Source organism: Zonotrichia albicollis, chromosome 10, assembly GCF_047830755.1.
Source record: "Zonotrichia albicollis isolate bZonAlb1 chromosome 10, bZonAlb1.hap1, whole genome shotgun sequence".
Classification (NCBI taxonomy): domain Eukaryota; kingdom Metazoa; phylum Chordata; class Aves; order Passeriformes; family Passerellidae; genus Zonotrichia; species Zonotrichia albicollis.
Window position 1 is genome coordinate 16,228,933 of NC_133828.1, and position 20,896 is coordinate 16,249,828.

The 20,896-nt window shown below is 39.1% G+C and overlaps 1 protein-coding gene across 3 annotated transcripts in view; it reads right to left on the bottom strand.

The window, feature by feature from the left end:
* COL5A2 (collagen type V alpha 2 chain) overlaps positions 1 to 20,896 on the bottom strand; it is a 129,565-nt gene that overhangs the window by 92,800 nt on the left and 15,869 nt on the right. The window contains exon 1 of one of the 3 annotated variants that reach the window (XM_026793398.2): positions 3,979 to 4,534. In XM_026793398.2, coding sequence (XP_026649199.2) covers positions 3,979 to 4,078 — 100 coding nt within the window. In that variant the 5' untranslated portion in view covers positions 4,079 to 4,534. Of the gene's footprint in view, positions 1 to 3,975; positions 4,535 to 12,558; positions 12,671 to 20,896 lie in introns of those variants that run through there. The other 2 variants (XM_074548171.1, XM_005486948.2) reach the window with 2 other exon arrangements.

Genomic DNA, 20,896 nt, shown 5'->3' on the forward strand with positions numbered 1-20,896 from the left:
CTTGGAACTTAGTAAAGCTTTGGTCACTGTTTTCCATGGCATGCTCCTGGAGAAATTGGCTGCTCACGGCTTGGATGGGTGCACTGTTGAATGGGTACAGAACTGCCTGGATGGCCAAGCCCTAAGACTGGTGGTGAATGGAGTTAAATCCAGTTGGTATCTGGTCACCAGTGGTGCTCCCCAGGGCTCAGTATTGGGCCCAGTTCTGTTCAACAACTTTGCCAATGATCTGCATGAGGGGATCACAGCAAGCTCACAGCCAGCACCAAGCTGAGCTGGTATCAGTCTGCTGAAGCAGTGCTGTGCAAACAGTTGGGTTCAATGATCTTAAGGGTCTTTTCCAACCTAAAAATGATTCTGTAACTCTAAGTATTATCAGATCCTCACTAAAATTGTGACAATTGTAAAAACAGGGGTGCGTCTCCTCTTTCATATAGAATCATACAATATCATTCTCCTTAGAAGTTGGACATAGATGAAAGATCCATAAAATCTGAAGAAGCATTTGGCACAAATACTCAATTTTGTTACTTTCTTATAGCTACAGAGGACTTTCACTTGTCATCTTATTCCCAACACTTGCCCCATTATTAGGACTGTGCAATGTAACAAGGTCTTATCTCCCTAAAGATATCAGTGAGAAGATAATGGACACAGTTAACAGCCCTCATTCCAGCAGCTGAGCTTCCTGTGTCTCCAAAGTGAGTCCAATCTCCTGTCTCCCTTGCATGGTTTCCAGACAAAATGAAAGACCTTGAGAATCCAAAAAAGGCAAAGAGGATCATTAATCTAAACAGAAAAATTACCTTCTTTTCTTCCTTGTTCACACTATCTAACAAATTAGATATTTTTAAATCAACACCAGGGCTCACACTGATCTCAGCTGAAGGAGGGTTGACACCACAAGAGGTGGACAGGAAAATATAACTCAGACAATGGCACATTGCAAAAACTGATGAGAACCAAAGGTAAGTATAGGATTGAAGAGAAATATGGGAAATGGTGGCAATAAACCACCACTGCCACACCCACAGGCAATTTGTACAGACAATTCTTCTTGAACAAGGTGATTCCCACAAGTTCAAATCCGATCCAAGCGTACTGATTTTCTACTAAAGGTGTGTTTCTAATTTTTAGTGTGTTTCTACTAAAGGTGTGTTTCTAATAAACTTTTACACTCCCAAGGGGATGGGAAAGGGTCCCAGAAGCACATCCTGCTTCAGCTAGTAGTTCCCTCTATGCCCAGCCCTAGGGAAAGAGGAAGGATTGTAGAGTTGTGTGGAAAACCCTGTATGAAAGGTTCAGAGCTTTCAGGTATTCGGCACTTAAACAGCACAAAATTTCAGTCACCTCCTGGGCACTTTCTGATCCTGTTGCATTTCTGAACAAGATCAGGTCTCCACAAAGAAATTAAAACCGGGATCTTTCAGTCCTTCTAGGATTTTGCAGCACTGACCTTATTGATAAATAACTTTTTAAAAGGCACATTTAAACAGTCTCAAAATGACCAATTTTGCTGTAATAGGTTTGGAAGTGTCTGGTTTTCACATTTTTACATGCATTTTAAGCATGTGCACCGTGTAGCACTAACAGCCAAGTGCTCTTGAGCAGAACAGATCAATCTGCAAGGGTTTCAAAAGGAAAAAAAAAAATAATAAAGAAACTGGCATAATTTAAAAGCACAGGAATGGTAATTGGTAAAGGAATGGTAATTGACAAAAAGGTAAGCAATATGTTTGGTTTGAAGCATTACAGTTCTTTCATTAAGGTTTTTTAACCATATTATCTGCTTTGTTATATTCAATATCAATCCCCCTTATGATAAATTCTGTAACATACTACCACAAAAGCTATTTCTTCATGCCACTGCGACTAAAGTTGACAAGCAGCATTCAATCCTTGTTTTTTCTAGGATTGTCATGAAAAATGACTGGTACAACACTAGTTTACATCCTTTCTGAAAGGTGGATAGATTTTTCTAATCTACACTTCCTGAAGTGTCCTTCTTCCTTTCCCAGATATCTCTAATATTCGTTTATCTGGTAGTACCTATATTCAAGTAGTACATAAGTGAATGAGAAATAAAGCAGCTCTACAGACAAAGTCACCTGCAGTAAAATACAATGTTGGCTGATGTTGGACCTCTACACAAATACCAAACCCAAGACAAGCTAAGGGTAAAACCTGCCCACTCTTCAGCATTTGTAGGCTTCAATCAGGAAGTAAATGAAAGGTGAAATCCCTTTCTTATGCAATTAAACCAGACCAATGTGTAGAATACACCCTACTTCTATCTTCACTGCACCAAAACTCACACCACATTAAAATAGGTCTGGGTTTGGTTTTCTTTTAATATAATGAACATTGGAAAAGGGTCTGCATGGTAGACAAAAGCTATTAATTCTCAAACAGGAAGATGAGTAAGTGATGTAAGTGTAAACAGATGTCACTAATTTATTACAACATATTTTGCTCTCTGACTTACCACATACCTCTCAGTGGCCTCAGCCATCAGCACATTGGAAATACATCCCAGAACGTGTTGCTACATTACTGGCTTATCCCATCATTTCCACAATTCCAAAAATCTAGCAAATGTAATAACCCCGCAGAAAACTCATATAATTTTTGCATTTTTTTAAAATAGGCAAAAAGCTATAATTTTTATTAAATTGATACCAAAAATGAAGTCAGTATTTTCAAAGTGTTTTGTTTGGTATTACATATAATTGAAAAATGCATAATATATGCCTCCCTTTATGGCAAGTATATGAATTACACTCAGAAGTTTATATAAAGCGCCCCCTCTATGGGACTTCTCACACAGCTGTGCACGGGCAGGACAGTCTCATTTTGCTTTGTAGAACAAAAGTTTCAGAAATATTGCACTGGTTTATTCATCAGACTTTGACTCCTCCTCACTTACGCAATCCAGCGTTTTACCAGAGAGGTTCAGTTACAAGAAAAATTAGACTCTTAAAAACACACGATAAAATAAGTGCAAACTGCATTGTAGGGTACATCCTACAATGTGCTGGAATGCCCTACAAAGGGACTTTGTAGGGCACAATTTGGAAAAGAAGCCAGTGTTACATATAAGAAGGCTAGGAAGTACGCTCCAGAGTACAATAGCTGCAGACTGTCCCACCACCAGCCTGCTCACATTTCAGGAAATCAACACAGATCACGACATCCATCCCGACTGATGAAAGAGTGCAGTCACTACGCCTTCTCCTGCCCATCAGTGTCTCCCTCGCAGGCACTGAAGTGGCACTAAACACGAAGGGCTACCAAGCAGCCGCAGTCAGGGCAGTGGGGCGGGTGAGGCTCGCAGCCCAGCGCTCCTGCCCGCACGGAGCTCGCCCCGCTCCGCCAGCCCCGGGCGGAGGGGAGGCTCTGTGCCATCCGCGGCGTCAGGCAGCCCCTCCGCAGGAGCCTGGGGGAAAACGAGCCCGAGAAGGAAAGAAAGGAAAATGAAAAGGAAAGGAGGAGGGGGGAGGGGTGAAAAAAGGGAGAATCCACGTTTCTGCATTTCTCTAAAACAAAGAATGTGATAAAGCAGATGTAGTTCAGCGCAAACGACTCCACCCTGCGAGGCTTCGCTGTTTACTCTCCCAGCTCGCTTGCCCAGCTGTCCGCCAGCCGCGTCCCAAGCCCTTTCTTTTGTTGGGAACTTCGGAGCGGCCGCAGCCCCGCCGGGACGGGGGCTCAGCCCGAGCGCCCCGCGGCAGCACTTGGCCTTTGACCGCCCCTCCCGCTCTGCGCCCGCAGCGAGCGCCGCAAACCTCGGTCTTCCGCTCAAAAAGCCAAAGCGCAAACCCCTCTCTGCCCCCTTCGCAATATGTGAAAGCAAAAGTCTTACTCTCCTATCCCACAGGTTTTCCGCTCCACTTATTAGCCAAATCACACAATAAACACACCGCATGCAAAGAGAGGGGATTATGACAATTGTTTTAGAGGTAGAGAGAAACTCACCACCTTCATACTCTTCCACTTCTTGCGCTTTTATGGTTACAAATCGGCCTAATAAAGCAGCGAGGATGAAAAAAGTTCTCGTTTGTACCAAGACTGCCATCATGCCTAGATATTAGACATGTATCCTCCCTGGGCAGCAAAAAGTGCAGAATCGTAAGGTTATTTTAGCACCATGAAGCCAGCTGAGGAGTCGTTCTGCCTTTCCGCATCAGTTCCAGGACAAAGTCTGCGAGCCCTCCTTTCAGCACCAGCTCCAGCGCAGTCTGCAAACACTCCTTTCAGGGGATGCAGCTTTAAATAGGAAGAATGCTGCCTCCACTTTCTTCCTGCCCCTTTTCAGCTCGTTCAGGCTCCTAACCATCCACTCCCTGCCAAGCAACAGTCTGATTGATGGTAAATAACCGAATCAGAGCTGGCTTCACTCTTCCTTGAACTTTTCTCTTTACGAGCACACTTGCGGGATACTTTCCTGCTGCTGGGCAGTGCATGTGCTTTTTCACGACCATTTATTAAGCGAGCAAAGGCAGAGTTTTAAGAAGCTGTCAGGAAGAGAAAGCTCTGCTTTTACCACACCCAGCGCACGCTTGCTGGAAATGGAGGGTATAGCCCCATTTGGAGCCGATTCCCTTATTAGGAACTGATCGCTCCCAGCACGCCAGAGGATTTCCTCCTCTCCCGATAACTGCCCCCTGCCTCGCTGTGCTATCAATCGGGACTGCAGTCCCTTGAGAGGGGCTCACGGAGCTAAAATAAGGCAGCTTGCTTCAGCAACTTGGAAATAAGCCCCCTTCACTCAAATGAATTCTTTTGCTGAATAATCTTTCCTCGAATGCCTACGTGGTTTATATTTACTGTCCTACCAGTTGGGAAGACTGTTGGAAATCACTGGAAGATGCTCTACATTTTTAATACCAGTATGCCTGTTCAAACTATCCAAATACCTGCTTTTCTTCTCTGCCCCTGTTCCCTGACAAATCTACCTAAGCCCCAGCCTAGTATTTAGCCCTTAACAATGTGCCTTAATTAGCATTCTAGCGTGAGCACAAAGCAAATCTCTCTTTTGTGGATCACTTGCAACTGGGAGTAGAATGTTAAATTTCTTTCTTCCCACAGTGTTTATGGTCTGCTGAAAGGAAGCTCAGTCACTAATCCCCTCATTAGCTAAGAATGGGGTCATCTATACCTGCTGCAGGGAAATACAGATTCATCTGCTGGAAGGTTTTCTGTGTTCAGCTATTTCAGCTTGAGAACAATCCTATTTGAAGTAAACATCTTCACCTGGATTCATAGATTGGAAATTCCCTGGCTAATCACAGGTTGATTTAGCACCCTCAGTGATGCAGAATCCTAAAGCCTGTGAAGTTTTCTTCTGTCTCTTCAAAGGACCAGAGTGCCCAGAAGAAGAAAGGTAACCCAGAAAATGGGTTACAGTCCTGCAATGCTACATCAAACCTACTCGAATAGCAAAACCAGAGATGACTGTAAAAATACACTGAAAGAGAACAACATCAAAGTTCCCTACTCTCCTGCACCAAGCTGTCTTGACACTTTTTTTTCCCTGAGGTATTCAAAGATACATTCTGTGATTTCACTCCTAGGAGTGATTCCTACAGTGATATCTAGAAGTTGTCCTTTGGTCCCACTACCAAGTTATGCACATAACTGAAACAGATGAACAATAGGATAGCAAAGGATACTAATTGAATCCATGCCCTTACACTCCCTTATAAATACATCCTTTTATCACGGCTCTGCACTTAGAGATGGTTTCAGATTCATTACAAGCATCATATGGAATCATTAAGTCTATCATTTTTCATTTAAACAGATTCACTTCCAGGTCCAAGCTTTTTGATTGCATTCCACTGGATTTGAGTGAGAGAAAATCTTCAGGTACCACTACTGTGAATAGAGTCAGACCAGATAATTAAGAGTGGGCAGATAAATAATTCCAAGTATGCTCAGAGTCACTTCTCCCTTCTTCCTCTCAATAGGGGAGAAGCCAACGTTGCATAGAATAATATTGTATATTTATGCAGCAACTTCTCTCCAGTTTTTTTTTTTCACTTTTTTCCATAGATTTTAGGATTCTGTAAGAACAGAGGAATGTGGAATTTTGCAAATTAGCCCAAGGTCATGGATTCACTAGTAAAGCCTTTTTTGGAGCTCATTTTTCTTCTGTGCCAAGGAAAACTTACAGAAGAAGAAAATTCCTTGGGAGGAGAATCCTGGGCCCCAGTTCCTGGAGCAGATTCTTCTCCAAACCACCTTCATTGTTACACGTCCAGCTTACAGTATAAAACCACACCTAATTTAGTAGACATAGAGACTGCAGAACTCATAGGACTGAATCCTCTTTGTCTAGTCCATCTCAGTAGAGGAATAAATGTGGAAAAGCAGGAAATAAACCCAGGCTCCTTCCACCTGCAGGAGACACTTTGAATTCAGGATTGCCTCAGCTACCAATTTGTGGCTGATTACTCACAAGAAATGAAAAAGGGATATGACATAATTAAAAAATCACTTTCTAATAGAATCACAGAATAGTTAAGGTTGTAAAGGACCTTTATAAGTCATCTAGTCTAAGCCCCCTGCAACAAGAAGGGACATCTTCAAATAGATGAAGCTTCTCAGAGCTCTGTCCAGCCTGACATTGAAGGTTTCCAGACATGGGGCATCCACCACCTCTCTGGGACTCCTTTTCCGTATTTCATCACTCTGATCATAAAATTCTTCTTTATACCTAGTCTGAACCGACATTCTTTTGGTTTAAAAACATTACCCCTTGTCCAATTGCAACAGACCCTGCCAAAATATGTGTCCCCACCTTTCCGACAGACCCCCTTTGAGTACTGGCAGGATACTACAAAGTCTCCCCAGAGCCCTCTCCAGGCTGAACAACCCCAACTACTCCAGCCTGTCTTCACAGGGGAGGTGTTTTGTGCTTCACATTAGAGCAATCTTCATGTTTTAAGAATTTTTATACAACAGGTAGGGAAACGACAAATCGCAACAGCAAAATCTTCACACAGAAGCAGTGTCTGCTCAGTGATAAGCTATAAAAAGTCTCAGTGAAATGAGAGTTCCCCAAAGCTAGGACACTCCTAGAAATGTCAAGATACAATACTCTGAAAAAATATATAACTAAGTACTCCCTAATATCCTGTTTGCTGCTATTACCTACTTTTAGCCAGTAAGTCAGTACTGTAAGTTATCTGACCTAAAAGTCATATGTAAAATTCAAAATTACTCAAAAGTCAAAGCACATTGTGAGTGATAGATGTGGCTAGGGAATACTCTTATGTAATTGTGAGGACACAGAAATATATTAAAATATAATTCACACACTTAAATGTTTCAAAATCTCAAAGTCAGGCCAGAAAAACCCAATTAGCAGCTTCAGATGCATCCGAGCATGCATACATATGAGCAATTAAAATCCAATCTCCACGAGGGTCTCTCCAATGGAGTTTAAGAGCCTCTCTCACCTTTCACACTTTTACATACACTGAGACAGTGCTCCTGTTCTAAACTAATCAGTGCCAAGCTGATAGAAAGTATCTTCACATAAATGTGTGAGCCATCTGCTACATACGAGAACCCGCATCAGTGTTTTAGATCATTATGAAATCAGCGGATTCATGGAGACTGGAAATAAACTCTAGCTGAATTCAAAGGGTATCTGTTCAAAGACAAGCAAGATTTTCAAAAGCAGTGTGGTTTCACCAAAGGGAGCTCACACCAATGTGAGAGTTGCCATCAAGTTTTATGTAGGCAGTTAAATCCACAGTAAGTGCTGTTTGAAATTTCCACCTTGTATAACTTCTTCGATCACACACTTAGCTTAAAAAAAAAGGCAGGAAATTTCCACACCATATATTTAACTTGCAAAAATATAGTCCACATAAAATGCTTGCCCTTTCTTGGAATTAACCATTAAAATGAACATGACTGAAATAATATATGAGGGGAAAATAGTTCTACCTTTGAAGTGTGTTCACTTTGCACTTTTAAGACCATTACTGCATGAGGAATCAGTTTCTCCATTTTATACAGGTCTTTCACATAGTAAAAGGAAAGAAAATTCTGCTATTTAAAATGAGAAAATGTAATAGGAAACTACAGAAAAGGGCAAGAATGAAAACAGAGGAATATTATACTACTTTTCAATCATATTTTAAATGGACTAGATTCCAAACTGCACAGCCTCCAAATCATAATCTTCCCACAGAGAAATCCACACAAAAAAAAACTAGTATAGGTAGAGATTTAAACAATGCTACACCATAACACTGCTGCCCAGTTGTAGAATATTCCCATCAACCCTTGTACAGGAAGGTTTAATAAATGAATTCAAGTCCTAAAGATAGGACTTGAAAGATATCTTTCTTGTTGCATTCAATCTTTGTAATGTTGTTTCAGTTTATTTTTAATTTTGGGACACAGGATGATACTTTGCTTTAAAGCTGCTAGTGAGGAGTCTTGGATTATGTCAGTCACCATAAATAGGCTTTTGCTATGAGGAACTCCAAACCCAGTTAAGTTATTGGCACTGGCAGCCTTTTCTTTAGAATGTCTCAATTTAATTAAACTCAACATTAGTCTAAGCAAAAAAAGTCAAGGAATTAATTAGGAAAATAATTAGGGAAAGTCTTGCATGAAGTCCTCTGAAAACTATACTTATTCTTTACCTAGAACAGGAAAAACAGCATCATTATTTTATTCTTTATTACAAATTCATTGTCAAGCTGGCTTCTGTCTGCCTAAGAACTTAAACTGATTAAGTGAGAACATAAAAGGATCACAGCAAGCTACCCACTTAAGTGGCAAGGGCAAATGCTAATCTGTAACTCAAATGGGTCCCAGCCAATGGTCTTCACTGTTTTTCCTAATATTTAATTAATTTACCTGAGGACCTTAAGGTAGCTTACTTTGTTCCGTTTCACTGACTGAAAGTCCCTGCAAAAGGAGTTAAAGACCTATCCAACAAGCATATTCATAAGGCAAATATTTTTTCTGACCTAGCAAATCACTTTAACCAATGGGACTGTACACAAAGAATTTGGCCAAAAATTTATTTTTAACCTTATTCTCTTGTGGGCATAGGCTTGTTATAAGATGTTGAGGCTCAGGATTACTTAATCACCACCACTAAACTTTATCCACAGTTTTAAATAGTATTATTTCATTTTCATTCTTCTATTTTAAAATTCATGTCCAAGACTATAAAGAACTACTTTGTCTTAACATTTCAGACCACTGAACTATGCTTTAATATGCTCAGTGCAGCCCCAAGCACGAAATGAGCCATTTGGTACCTTGTCATCATGTCCCAGTATAACACAACTTGTCTTCAAGAAAAAAACCCCACTGTATCTGTCTTTGAGAGTTTAAATTGTGAAAACTAAGGACATTATTAAAATCTTATGTATTGATTCCATACATGGTCGTTTAAGTTTTGTATCTGTTGCTGTATACTTAAAGAGATGTGAATTTTAATTTAAAATTTAAATTGCTGCAGGTTTCACATATTCAGAAATATTACAGAATTTATTCTCACAATGTAAGAAGCATCAATGACCCCACTGAAAGAACAGGAGCTCAATTAAATTCATTGCCCATGTTCCTATCTAAAATCCCATGCAGATGGAGCCCTGTAGTAACCTGTATTAATTAATTATTAAGGTACGGACCTAAGAGTGTGTGTCCTCAACTGCCAGAAGCAGAATAGTCATATTAGCACAGCATGTTGCCTCTCCTCTACTTATAATTGTTTCAGCTTGGGTAAGAAAAGAGCCCATGATTTCCATTTTGGTCTCATGGAGTAACATCCCATTGGCCAAATGGGATGTGACTCCATGAGACCAAAAGTATCAGGCTGTGACCAAAGTATAGTAAATATCCCAGCCAATTGTTTTCCCTATCATTACACTTATTTTAAAGCATTGATCTTCAGCCTTATAATTGAATTTGCAGAACATCCAAAGCTGATGGAGTCATCTACTTGAAACCTGGGCAATAAAACATTTAAGTTTGTAGCAACATTCTTACCAACCATAACATGAGAAAGAAGTTCAGAATGCAGTCCTACAAGCCACATTGCTCCCAAGTTACATCTGATTTCCTAGCAAAATAAAAATGCTGAGAAGCCTGTACACACTACATGCCAATTAACAGAGCTGGCCTACAGATGTGACTGGAGAATGGCTAAAGCAGCTCCAGGAGGGACTTTGGAATCACCAAGCCAGTCACAGAACACATATGCTAAATTAATCTTAGAGAAAAGTACATACATAATGCTCCAAGGAAAGTTAGTTACTGATCAAGCTCTACAGACTAAGTTTCCAAGTAAGATAAACCCCAAGGTGACCAAATGCACTGGAATGTGTGTGAGCTCAAACTGAGACTTTGTCAGCAGTTGCTCTGGGCCTGAGCCTGCTGCCTGCAGGGAGCTTTGGGGGAACCACCCTGGGTGGCCTGCAGAAGGGAGTGTCCTGAGCAGATGGGGCACCGTGCAAGCCAAAAGTGGAGACAGGTCCAGGGAGTGTCTTCTCTCACAGGGAAAGGGCCACTAAAATAAGGAATATATTTTTCCCCCCTAAAAATCCCACATTTATTACTACATCCATATGAAACAAAGTGCCTGTGACTTTACACATATTATAAAGTAGGACTGAAGGGATCCATTTACACAGGATATTGTTTCCCATGTTAAGAAAACCTTAGCAGATGTTTAGTGAATGTTCAGTATCTATAGACACATTTGGACAACATTTTCAGGCACACAGTAGGATTCTTGAGGTGTGCTGTGCTTGGCCATGAGTTGGATGATTATGATGGGTCCCTTCCAACTCAACATATTCTGTGATATAATGCCCTATATTAAATAAACATTTTCCAGAAAAAACACAATTTTAAACATGTTGTTTTTTGATCTGGATAGGTGAAGTGCCTTTGATTCCACTTACTTACCATTTAAAATTGGGAAAGGCCTCAGCTCCATTGACAAAAGGAACTTAGCTTGCTCAGCATCTTACTGGAATTGCTCAGATTTCTATAAGGTAACCTTCTTAAGATACATTATTTAATATCTTTCATTAGTAAGAAAAAACAGATTTAATAATTTCGAGGCAGGCATTTTTGACACCAAGTCAAAGCAATAGACACACGGGTGAAAGATTGCCCCTGCTGAGGTTAGCAGCAACATTTCAGCTGCTGATTTAATGTATTCTCTTGCCATGGAAGCTTCCACCCCTTTTTTACCCTTTCATTACTCTGTTAATACATAAACTTTCATCTGCTTAAAGGATTGGAATAGTCAAGATGACCCTTTTAGATTCTTTTGAACACAATTTTTCTTCTAGCAAGAGAATGTAATTTATATAAAGGCTATCTTCTTTCTTAAAAGTGAGTCCTCTTCTATAAAATAGGATCTACCTCTATCAGGTAGTAAGATCTGATAAATGGAAAACTAGGGCATTCATAAAACCCAATTTAAATGCAATTTTAAATCATGAAAAAGGAAAACCTGTCATATTTTTAGTATTTTCCATGTTGACATGGACTGTCTTTTAATCAGCCAAGGAAAAACTGTGCCAACATGGACAACATTATGGATAATTAATAAAAGAAAGGGGAATAGCAACAGCAGTGGAAGGATGTAATAGAGAAAAAGGAGGAAAAAAGGAATCAGAATTTGCATGGGTCAGGGATTTAAGACTTGAATTTATGCACATTCACACAAAGCTAAAAGAAAGAAAAATTTCTGTAACAGAATTAGAATTCTAGCACTGGGGGTGTTGGTGTCACTACTAGAACTATAAGCCCAGGACATTAAATAAATGTCAGTACAGCTGTGTAGGTTCAAATAGAGAATGCAAAAGAGTTTCTCTAATTCTGCCTGCTTTACTTTTCCATTTCCTTTCCATGCTGTCTTCTTTCCAATATTTTATAACTTTTATGAGCGTTATTGCACTAAGATTCTGTGAATGCATGTGTGGAGCACATTTTGGACTGCCTTTAAACATTAAGTGCTAATTGAAAACATAGTTTACTCAGAAACAATTCATCAAGTTTACATTTAATTTTTGCTGTGGAAAAATGTGCAAACTGAGCCCTTTTAGAAAACTTTTGGAAATTTTTATTTCAATGCAGAATTCTTTATGAGGTAGGCTTATTTTCAAAGTTGCGACCCATCACCAAGTGGATTTTCATCTGGTTAATGGGCTGAAGCAGATTGTGGAAGAGAATATCTACTCTACTTACTCACTGATATGCTTTATTTTGCCTCAACTGATTGCTTTCATGATGTAGTTCAGGAAATCAGCCTCTTACCCTTTTTAAAGATTGATAGCTTAGATGAGCCTCAGTCCCTTTAGAAAATAGCTATTAAATCTTAAAGATGGTTGTACATTTCCATAATAGCATAACTTATTTGCTTCTCAAAAATCCCCCTACCTTAAGATCCTCATGGCAGGCAAAAACTTCTATACAAAATCTTCTTATACCTCTTTTTATGTCATTTCTGGCAGCAGCTGAAATGCTCAAATCTGGTGGCCCTGCAGCACATGGACACAACCTCACCTTGTAACCTGGATCCAGTGATGGGGGGTTTGAAATGTACCCAGAGGTAAGCGACAGCCACAGCAGGTAACTGGACTGCTCGTTTTCCCCTCAGTTAATGGCTGTTTGCTACCTGGAAAAGATTGAGAGTTCTTGTTAGAAAGCAAGGGTTTGCATAAATTATTCATATTCAGGTCCTTTAAAAGTACCAGAGCATGTCACATATACTCTTCCTCAAATCTGCTGGGACATTAAATTACACCCACATAACCTCAGCAGGCAAATCAAATCTGACCACTGCTACACAGAGCAAAGCCCACACAAACTGGGCCATGTGTGAAAAAGCCCTGCACAAAATGTGGCAAACCCCAGAGATCTCTCTCACTATGCTGATTCCATCAGCTAAGAAGCTTTCCATGTGGGTCCCCTAACCAAACCCAATCCTGTGGGAAATTACCTATGCAGTGCAGCCCCCACTGCAGGGCACTCTGCACATGGGCAGTAGGAAGACAGATTTTTAATAGTCTCTGTCCACTTCATTCCATGTTCACCATTTTATATTTCTAATTCACACATATATTCAAAATTTATTTGACTAACCTTTTTTACTTAATCCAAGCACAAAACCAAGTATAGGTATGAGTTACTTGTATTTCTTGAGACCAGGCTGGTTTATTGATATTTCATATTGTATTATCATTTTGATCATGATATTCTTAGCAATCTTTCAGGGTACTTTCAGAAGGATTGTTTGGCTTTGTTTGTTTAATGTGACCATTATATTGTCTCTTAAATACTCCCAATCACATCTTCAGGAAGAAGACAGGCCTGAACAGCAAGTACTTGATGTTCCATAGATTTTGTGATACTGGGAAATAAATGTTTCATTGTAATTGGCTATTTTTATCCCTATACTTAAATATCTTATACAGTGGGTAGAAAACATAGATGAAAATGCTCATTCAATTTCTTCTCTATATTTCCAACATTTAGCAATGCACTAATTCTTCTATGAAGAGCAAAGTTTAAATTGCATGAAGGATAATTTCAAGCGGGACAAAGTATTTGGTTTTGCTTAATGTTAAAAAACCTTATCCTTTGCAGCTAGAATGCAAGTTATAACTATCTGCTATTATAAATTCATATCATATTTTTTATTATTACTAAGAAAGGTTGCAATAGAAAATGTCAATTCATATACAATTTTAATGAAGCTGGAAGAATTTTCAGATTTTTTCCATCCATGTCTTGGAACTCTTTCTAGAATTACACCTAAGAATAAGAGACTTATGTGAAATTCTAGCCCTACTCTTCCAAGAATACAGAAAAGTTTTAATTTAAAGTCTTTAGACTAGTAGACCTAATTTATTTGCATTCAGGAAGCCTGTGACAATGTCCCTCTGAAGAGAAAGCAAACACATGTCAGAGGTAAAGTCCTGTCAGGAACTTGACAAAGACCCAGTCTTACCTGCAAGACTCCCTTAGGAATTGTCAAAAATCTCACAAGCCCCACTGAAGCCACAGGGCTCCACGCAGATGTTAATTCAAGGATATAGCAAACTCTTAAATTAAAAGTCATCAGCATTTAGTCAAATATACCTACGGCTTAAACAGTCTTCAGGACCCAGTTTATTTAATATATCTTCTCTTTTTCTTTCTTTTAGTCTTTTTTAAATCTTAGACTGAGGCTTGTACACCAGACTTTCTGAACAATCTTGTGAGGTTTCTCTATGTGTAGAAAATAGAAAGAGAAGGGAGTGGGGGAAAAGTTACTCCTAAACTCTCCTCAGCGCCACAAATAAATAGTATTTAAAAATACTATTTATACTCATGAAGGAGAATTTTTAGGCCCCTGAAAAATCACTCAAATTGTAGAATACAGCCATTTCCAATGGTGGGGGGACCAATAGACCACACAGAGCTCATTGCACTACAGCTTCAGGATCAGTACAGAAGAAACTCAGCCCACTGACCTGCTAAAGCATGTCCTGGAATAGGATTTCCACCATGGCAAAGGAAAGCAACTTGCCTGCCACCGGCAAAATAACAAAATACAGGTTGTGGTAGAAAAAACCAACAAGGTGGATGGAGCCTTTTACACTCTCTGTGGATACCAAACCTCAATACAATGTTGTTATAGCAATCTTGCAGTGGCTATTTGAATATTTGCTGCTAGACCTATAACAAGGAATTTTAAAAGCCCACGATCTTATATATATGGGCTCCAATAGACCATCAGAAGGCCAAGCTGAACCTAACACACGCACACAGACTAGAGGAAGTACTTACTTAGAGTGGTACAGATACAAATATTTTCTTTGGCAGAGAACAGGTCTCTGTAAACAGGAACATGGTCAAATCATGCACTTTTTGCAGGAACTAAAGTATTCAAACTTTTGAACTAAAGTATTAAAAAAAAAGTCACTACCCAAAGTTATATAGGAAAGAAAAGAACAGCTATATAATTATAGAATGATTCCTTTATTTTCATGAAGCCGGATCCCTTTCAGCAGCATACCCCTTCAGTGCTATTGTAAGATTTTAAAACTCTGTATGTTGTAGCCAAAGAACCATTAGTTTCTACAACAGTGGATGCTTCAGTAAGTCCTTCAATTCATCTAAAGGCTGCTTGCAGTTGTTTATTTTCAAGCTTTATTTAGTGTCACATTTACACAGTCAGATTCAAGTCAGCTCTAAATGCCCTTAACGCAGAGGTCAGCCAATGTCAGAAAACTCAAAGTCAAATGCTGTTTTTCTAATGATGGTGAGAAATTAGTCAAACTCCAGAAACAATTATTGTAAGTGCTATTGAAACTAAACTCTGTGATATTTACCAGCCTTCATGGAAATCATTCTCCATTGTCAATAAGATGGATATACCAAAAGTAGTTCTGCCTTTTGTTCACTCAGATTTACATAGATGCTACTGGAAGGCTTTAAACCTATAGCTTGGCTTGTCTACAATACTCCCCTCTAAACATATATATGCCCAATACTTATCCTGACAAGCATGTTCTAATTGTTTTTTTCCTGTTTTTATTCAAAAGTGAATCTATCCATATTTTTGAGGACAGACATAACAGAAGTTTGATCTGCTTCTTTAGCAAACATTCCTGATCTACACCAGACCTATGGAAGTTAGTCCTTCTCCAAGTTATCTCTGTTGGTCCTGGAATTCTACAAATTCACCTATTTCCTCCATGTCTGAAAGAAGATTTATGACTAAGGCACTTGAGTAGTTTGTGATTTAACAATCTAGGAAAATGTTCCCAGTGAATACTTTTTCCATATCCTTTAAGACTGACATGGTATCCCTTTAAAAGCAAATGTACTTCTAAAGTAAAGAGCTAGCAAATAACTCATGTAAATATTACTTTTTCACATTTGAACTGATGAATGCAGAATTTCTGTGGAATGACCCCCCCTCCACTAAGGTGTAATGTCCCATTCAGTTTTATAATTATGTGTATACTCAATGAGTAATAACAGAATTTGTTTGGGGAAATCAGGTGAAATTAGCACAGTCCCTAATCTGTGCAATCCTCTGTTCCCATTGTGGAAATGGGGAAGAGTTTAAGTGGCTAATTGGAGATAAATATCTTTGTAAGAAAGACAGCTGTGTGCCAGGCAGGAAAATTCAATCACTAGTACTCAAACAAAAAATGAAATACTTTGAAATCCCAAGGTTATCGTGCACCTGTGTAAGTCTCATTAAACTTAACTGACATTTTATACATTTGTTGAGAGCAAAACACTCTCCTACAGCTGCAGATCTTTTGAATGACTGCTCATTTTCATGGCTTTTTATGACTGTAGGCCAGATTATAATTTAAAATTGCAAAACCCATAGTATGTTTCAACCGATTAATCAACTTTTTTGGCTTTGTGTTAGCTTAGTCTTAGCTCTGAGTGCTGCATCTGGAGCTGCCAACATCGGTGGCTCACAGTTGCACAGCTCCTCCCATTGTCCCCATACTGCCAGGGGACAGCAAGCAACTCAGCCTGGCAGCCCAACACGTGCCAGTTCAAAGGAGGGCTCAGCCATGAGACTCAGCCTCTTGTTCTCTGAACTTTCCCACTCCTCAGAAAGAAACCTGGCCGTGAGGAGAGCTGCTGGTGTCTGCTCCCAGTGATGAAATTCCAGAAGGGCTCACGCAGAAGCTCTGGGGATTGGACACAATTGATTCCTTGTTTGGCAGGGTCCTGTTTCCTCAGGACCCATTTCCACCTCTCACTAGGGTTCCAAATACATCCCTTTAAATTGCTATGAAAGCTGCTAGGGCTTTAAAAGCTAGGGCAGAGCCAAGCAGAGAACCAAAACTGTTTCAAATCAGCTCAAAAGCCAAAAACCGATTCAAAGGGTTCTGTGCGAGCTTCATGCAAGTGCTCAACTGAGGACGTTCAAAGGTCTGCGAATTCCAAGAAACACAATTCTGGCTAGATTAAGAGAGCTGAGAAACATGAAATAAATCATCTCGACTTTAAAATCCCATCTTCTTCAAGCAACAGACGTGCCTGAGATTTCCCCTTTCCATCAGATGGCCAAGCATCCTCCCACCAGGCCATCCCTCAGCAGCTGGCTCTCTCTTTTACACAGCCCTGCTTCATCTGAGTCCCTGACCAAAAGTCTGACTCACTTCACAGTGCTCTCCCAAAAGCTATTTTTATTTCCCAGCTTTGTAATTCTCTCTCAGATCTTAATCTATTTGCTCCTCCCTCCTCCTCCCACATAAGAACTTTAAAGTCTTTTTTTCCCAGCCAGGCTAATAAAATAATAAAGCAAGCAAAGAGATTGTGAGCCAAAGCATTTTGGAACCAAAGAATTTATAATGTATCAAAAAGTAACTTCCTGTGCATTTCTGTAGCAATGCAATGTTAAAAGTGGGGTTTTTTTGTCTCAGAGCAAAGTTCCCCAGAAAATACAGAGAGAGATTGGAAATTCAGTATTATGCTAAGGAATACCTCATTTTCCCCTGAACAATGAGGTTACAACAGCTGTGCAGTCATCAACCAGGAATCCCTCTTACTGGAACATAAAAGCTGCTCTTTTATTCAAAAATTCCCTGCTGGATTTTTAAGTTCTAGTGAGACATGCAAGAGTGCAGGACTGATTTGGGGAGTGCTCAAATTAACTTAATAATGGAGGGCTGAAAGAAAATAATTCTTATTGAAACTTTTTTTACAAGTACTGAGATTTAATTTAGCTGAGCAGAAACATAATATCATGTTAGACTAGTTATAACTATTCTCAGGTTTTGGCTATAGAAAGTAAAATTACAGCTGCAAACCAATCCCTGAGAAAAAGGATGAGTCACATTTCAGTCTGTTTTCACTTAATTAGAATTTTTTTTTTTTTTTTTTTTTTACATATGGAGGGTTTAGAAAAAACAACACAGACAATTATTGCAACTGGGAAGTTATTAAAAGGCAAAATGAAAAGGTTCTGACTCAATGGCTAAGGTATTCCTGACTCCAGGAAAGCTCTGAAGTTACCTTTTTAATGTACAGAAATAATAAGTCTTGTGATAGGATGCCCAAAATATTTCTCAAAAGTAACACATGGTCTGCTACTTGCCTAGAAAAGGAAACCCTATTTTAAATTAACCTGGCAGACATACATTACATGAAAAGAAAAAGTGTGAAACAGAATTAAACTAAACAGGAGAGAGAGATAACTACATCCTGCTTTCCATTTTTGCAATTGCTTTTTATTAACATCCAGTGAAGAGATGGTTCCACAGTAAAGCAACATGGTTTAAAATGCAAGGTGTTTATAAGGGCTAAAAAATGAGGCTTTAAAGCTTATTAATCTTTGGATGACATGCAAAAGATAAGAAAAATAATACTTTTTGAAAGCAACTGAAGCAATTACAAACCTGTTGCCTTTTACTTTTGTAGAGGAAGATGATATCTCACTTAAAAATTCTTTACAAGTGCACCCAGATGAACATGTCACTCTGAGATGCATCATGTCACCTCAAAGACTTTGACACAGAGGCTGTTGCTGAACTGGGAGATTCCCATGGGCACTTCAAGCATTAAACCAAAGTGACTTGGCATAAAGATTGCATTGCTTAAATACAAGATTACACACAGCTGCCTAAGGTGAGAGGCAACATAATGTGTTCTATGTGGACACTCCTTATGCTAGGCTGCCCTCCTTAAAAAATAGATGTTATAAGAGGCCCTATTTCTCTTCAAGTACACCCTACTCAAAATTAGATTAGAAAATATTTGCATACTTGGGCCAATTCCATAGCTTGCTTTGTAACATTGTGCAATGGTATTTTTCCTTGCAATCGTGTTTATTCCCTAATTGTTTTCATCCTTTATTCTTATGCTTCAGTACCTGTGCCTTGGGTCCAGGATAAAATATTTCAACTTCACACATACACATACATGCACACATAGGTCAGTAAGTAAATTAGACAGACAAATGGGCATGGATTTTTGGTTTTCTGCCCACAGCTGAAAATACCAATATCCATATATTGATAGCCACAATAATGTTTGACTTGGATGGAGTCAGTGTTCATAACAATCCTCAGGCTTTTAAAATTCATTTAGTTACCATGCAGAGATAGCTCCTAACATAAATTTTTCTGAAAATCTGAAATTACCAAAAAAAAAAAAAAAAAAACTGAAATTAACAAATTAGCAAAGGGAAAGACAGCAATAACAGCTGCCTATTAAAAGTTGCAGATGGCATGCTGGAAACCTTTGGAAAATCCACATTACGGGATGTCATGACAGATCACAAGGTGCAGATCCAGATGCTGTATCAGCAATGCCTTGACTGAAGCTTGCCAAAGTCAACAGATGAGATGAGAGTTTTATCAGTTTGCCAATGTGGAAAACTTGAAATAATGAATTTGCCTGATAAATGAAGATGATGGTTCAGAAGCGAATACAGACAATTACACAAAAAATTACCCATCGAGGCAAAGTTAAAAGAAGAGGCCAACAGTAGGAAAAATTGGAGCTAGGACCATTTGTTACATTAGGTACACTATCATTCCTGAATGGGCAAGCTCAAAATGTAAAAACAATATTTTGGGATAACTAGCAGTATTGATTACATGTCCTGAAATAGGGAAAATACCCCTGGCCACATAACATTCCTTATGAAAAATTACTCCTGTCCTCAATACTGTTCAGTGCTCTATTGCATTTACTTTTGTAGAAGCAATTCACTTTTATTTGAGCTAGGGATAGAAGAAGACTTGGAGCCAGAAGATTCAGCACCCAGACCCCATTCCTTGGCAATCAGATGAAGGCCATTGGCAGTAAGGAAGACATCTGAGACAAATGTTAAGTAAAAGAATAAGCAGAAAAGTACAAAATAACTACAAGGAAGAGAGACAAGAAAATGATAAAATTCATTTCTGTGCCTGAAAGCATCCAAGTGTCCATGTAATATTCCTAGAGCTGGAAGGAATGACCAGATTGTTGATCTCAGAGTGCATCAGAGCGCAGGGGAGCAGTGCTGTGATGTGCCCTTTCTGGAGGCTGCAATTTGTAATTGTCCTACACCAGAAGGCTGAAGCAAAAAGCAAATTCATAATTTCTTCTTAATGCCATAGCTTTACCTGAAGTATCACTCTGTAGAAACACAGAGAGTAAAAGTTTCCCATAAAACACAAAGAAGTGGTTTCCACATTAATGGTGATATTTCTCATTTTCAGAAAAGATCCAAAAGCCAAAGACACAATTTCCCTTAAATGCAAAAATTAAAATTAGCCACTATTAAAGAAAAGTGGAAACACATATATAATATTAGAATATTTGTCTGTTCAAATTTTATTTCAATTCTTCAGCCTCTATTTAAAAGGTTTTACTGCTTCTCTCTGACCACAAGTAACTTTTAACTTCCAGTAGTGAATTTACTGACCTTGAAGTAATGATTTATGCATCATTTCCTGCACTGCCAAGCATCTGTGGATGCTCTCAAGTGAACAGGGAACACACAGGTTGAGAAACTGCATAAAACAAGCAACTGACTTTTTACTTTGGAAGTCTTTCCACACAGTTGCTTACTATTTCAATAATTTTCAGTCATTGCAAATCTAATTGATAGTGAACAAAACTCTTTCAGGCAGGCCTCAGTTTTATCTCATGGTATCCTAGTGTGAAAAAAGAAATGCAATTTGATGATACTCTTGTCCTTTAAAACCAATGATGAGCAATCCAGCCCTGCCACCATCGTATAATAGGGTGTTGCACCTCCAACTTCTGTGCAGAATTTCCCTATGGACACTTCTTTTTTATGTTTGTCCCTTTGCTAGATGTGTCACCTGAGTGGCACAAACAGGGACAGCAATTATGAAGGGCATTTCCAGACAGAGAAACCTATCTGCCT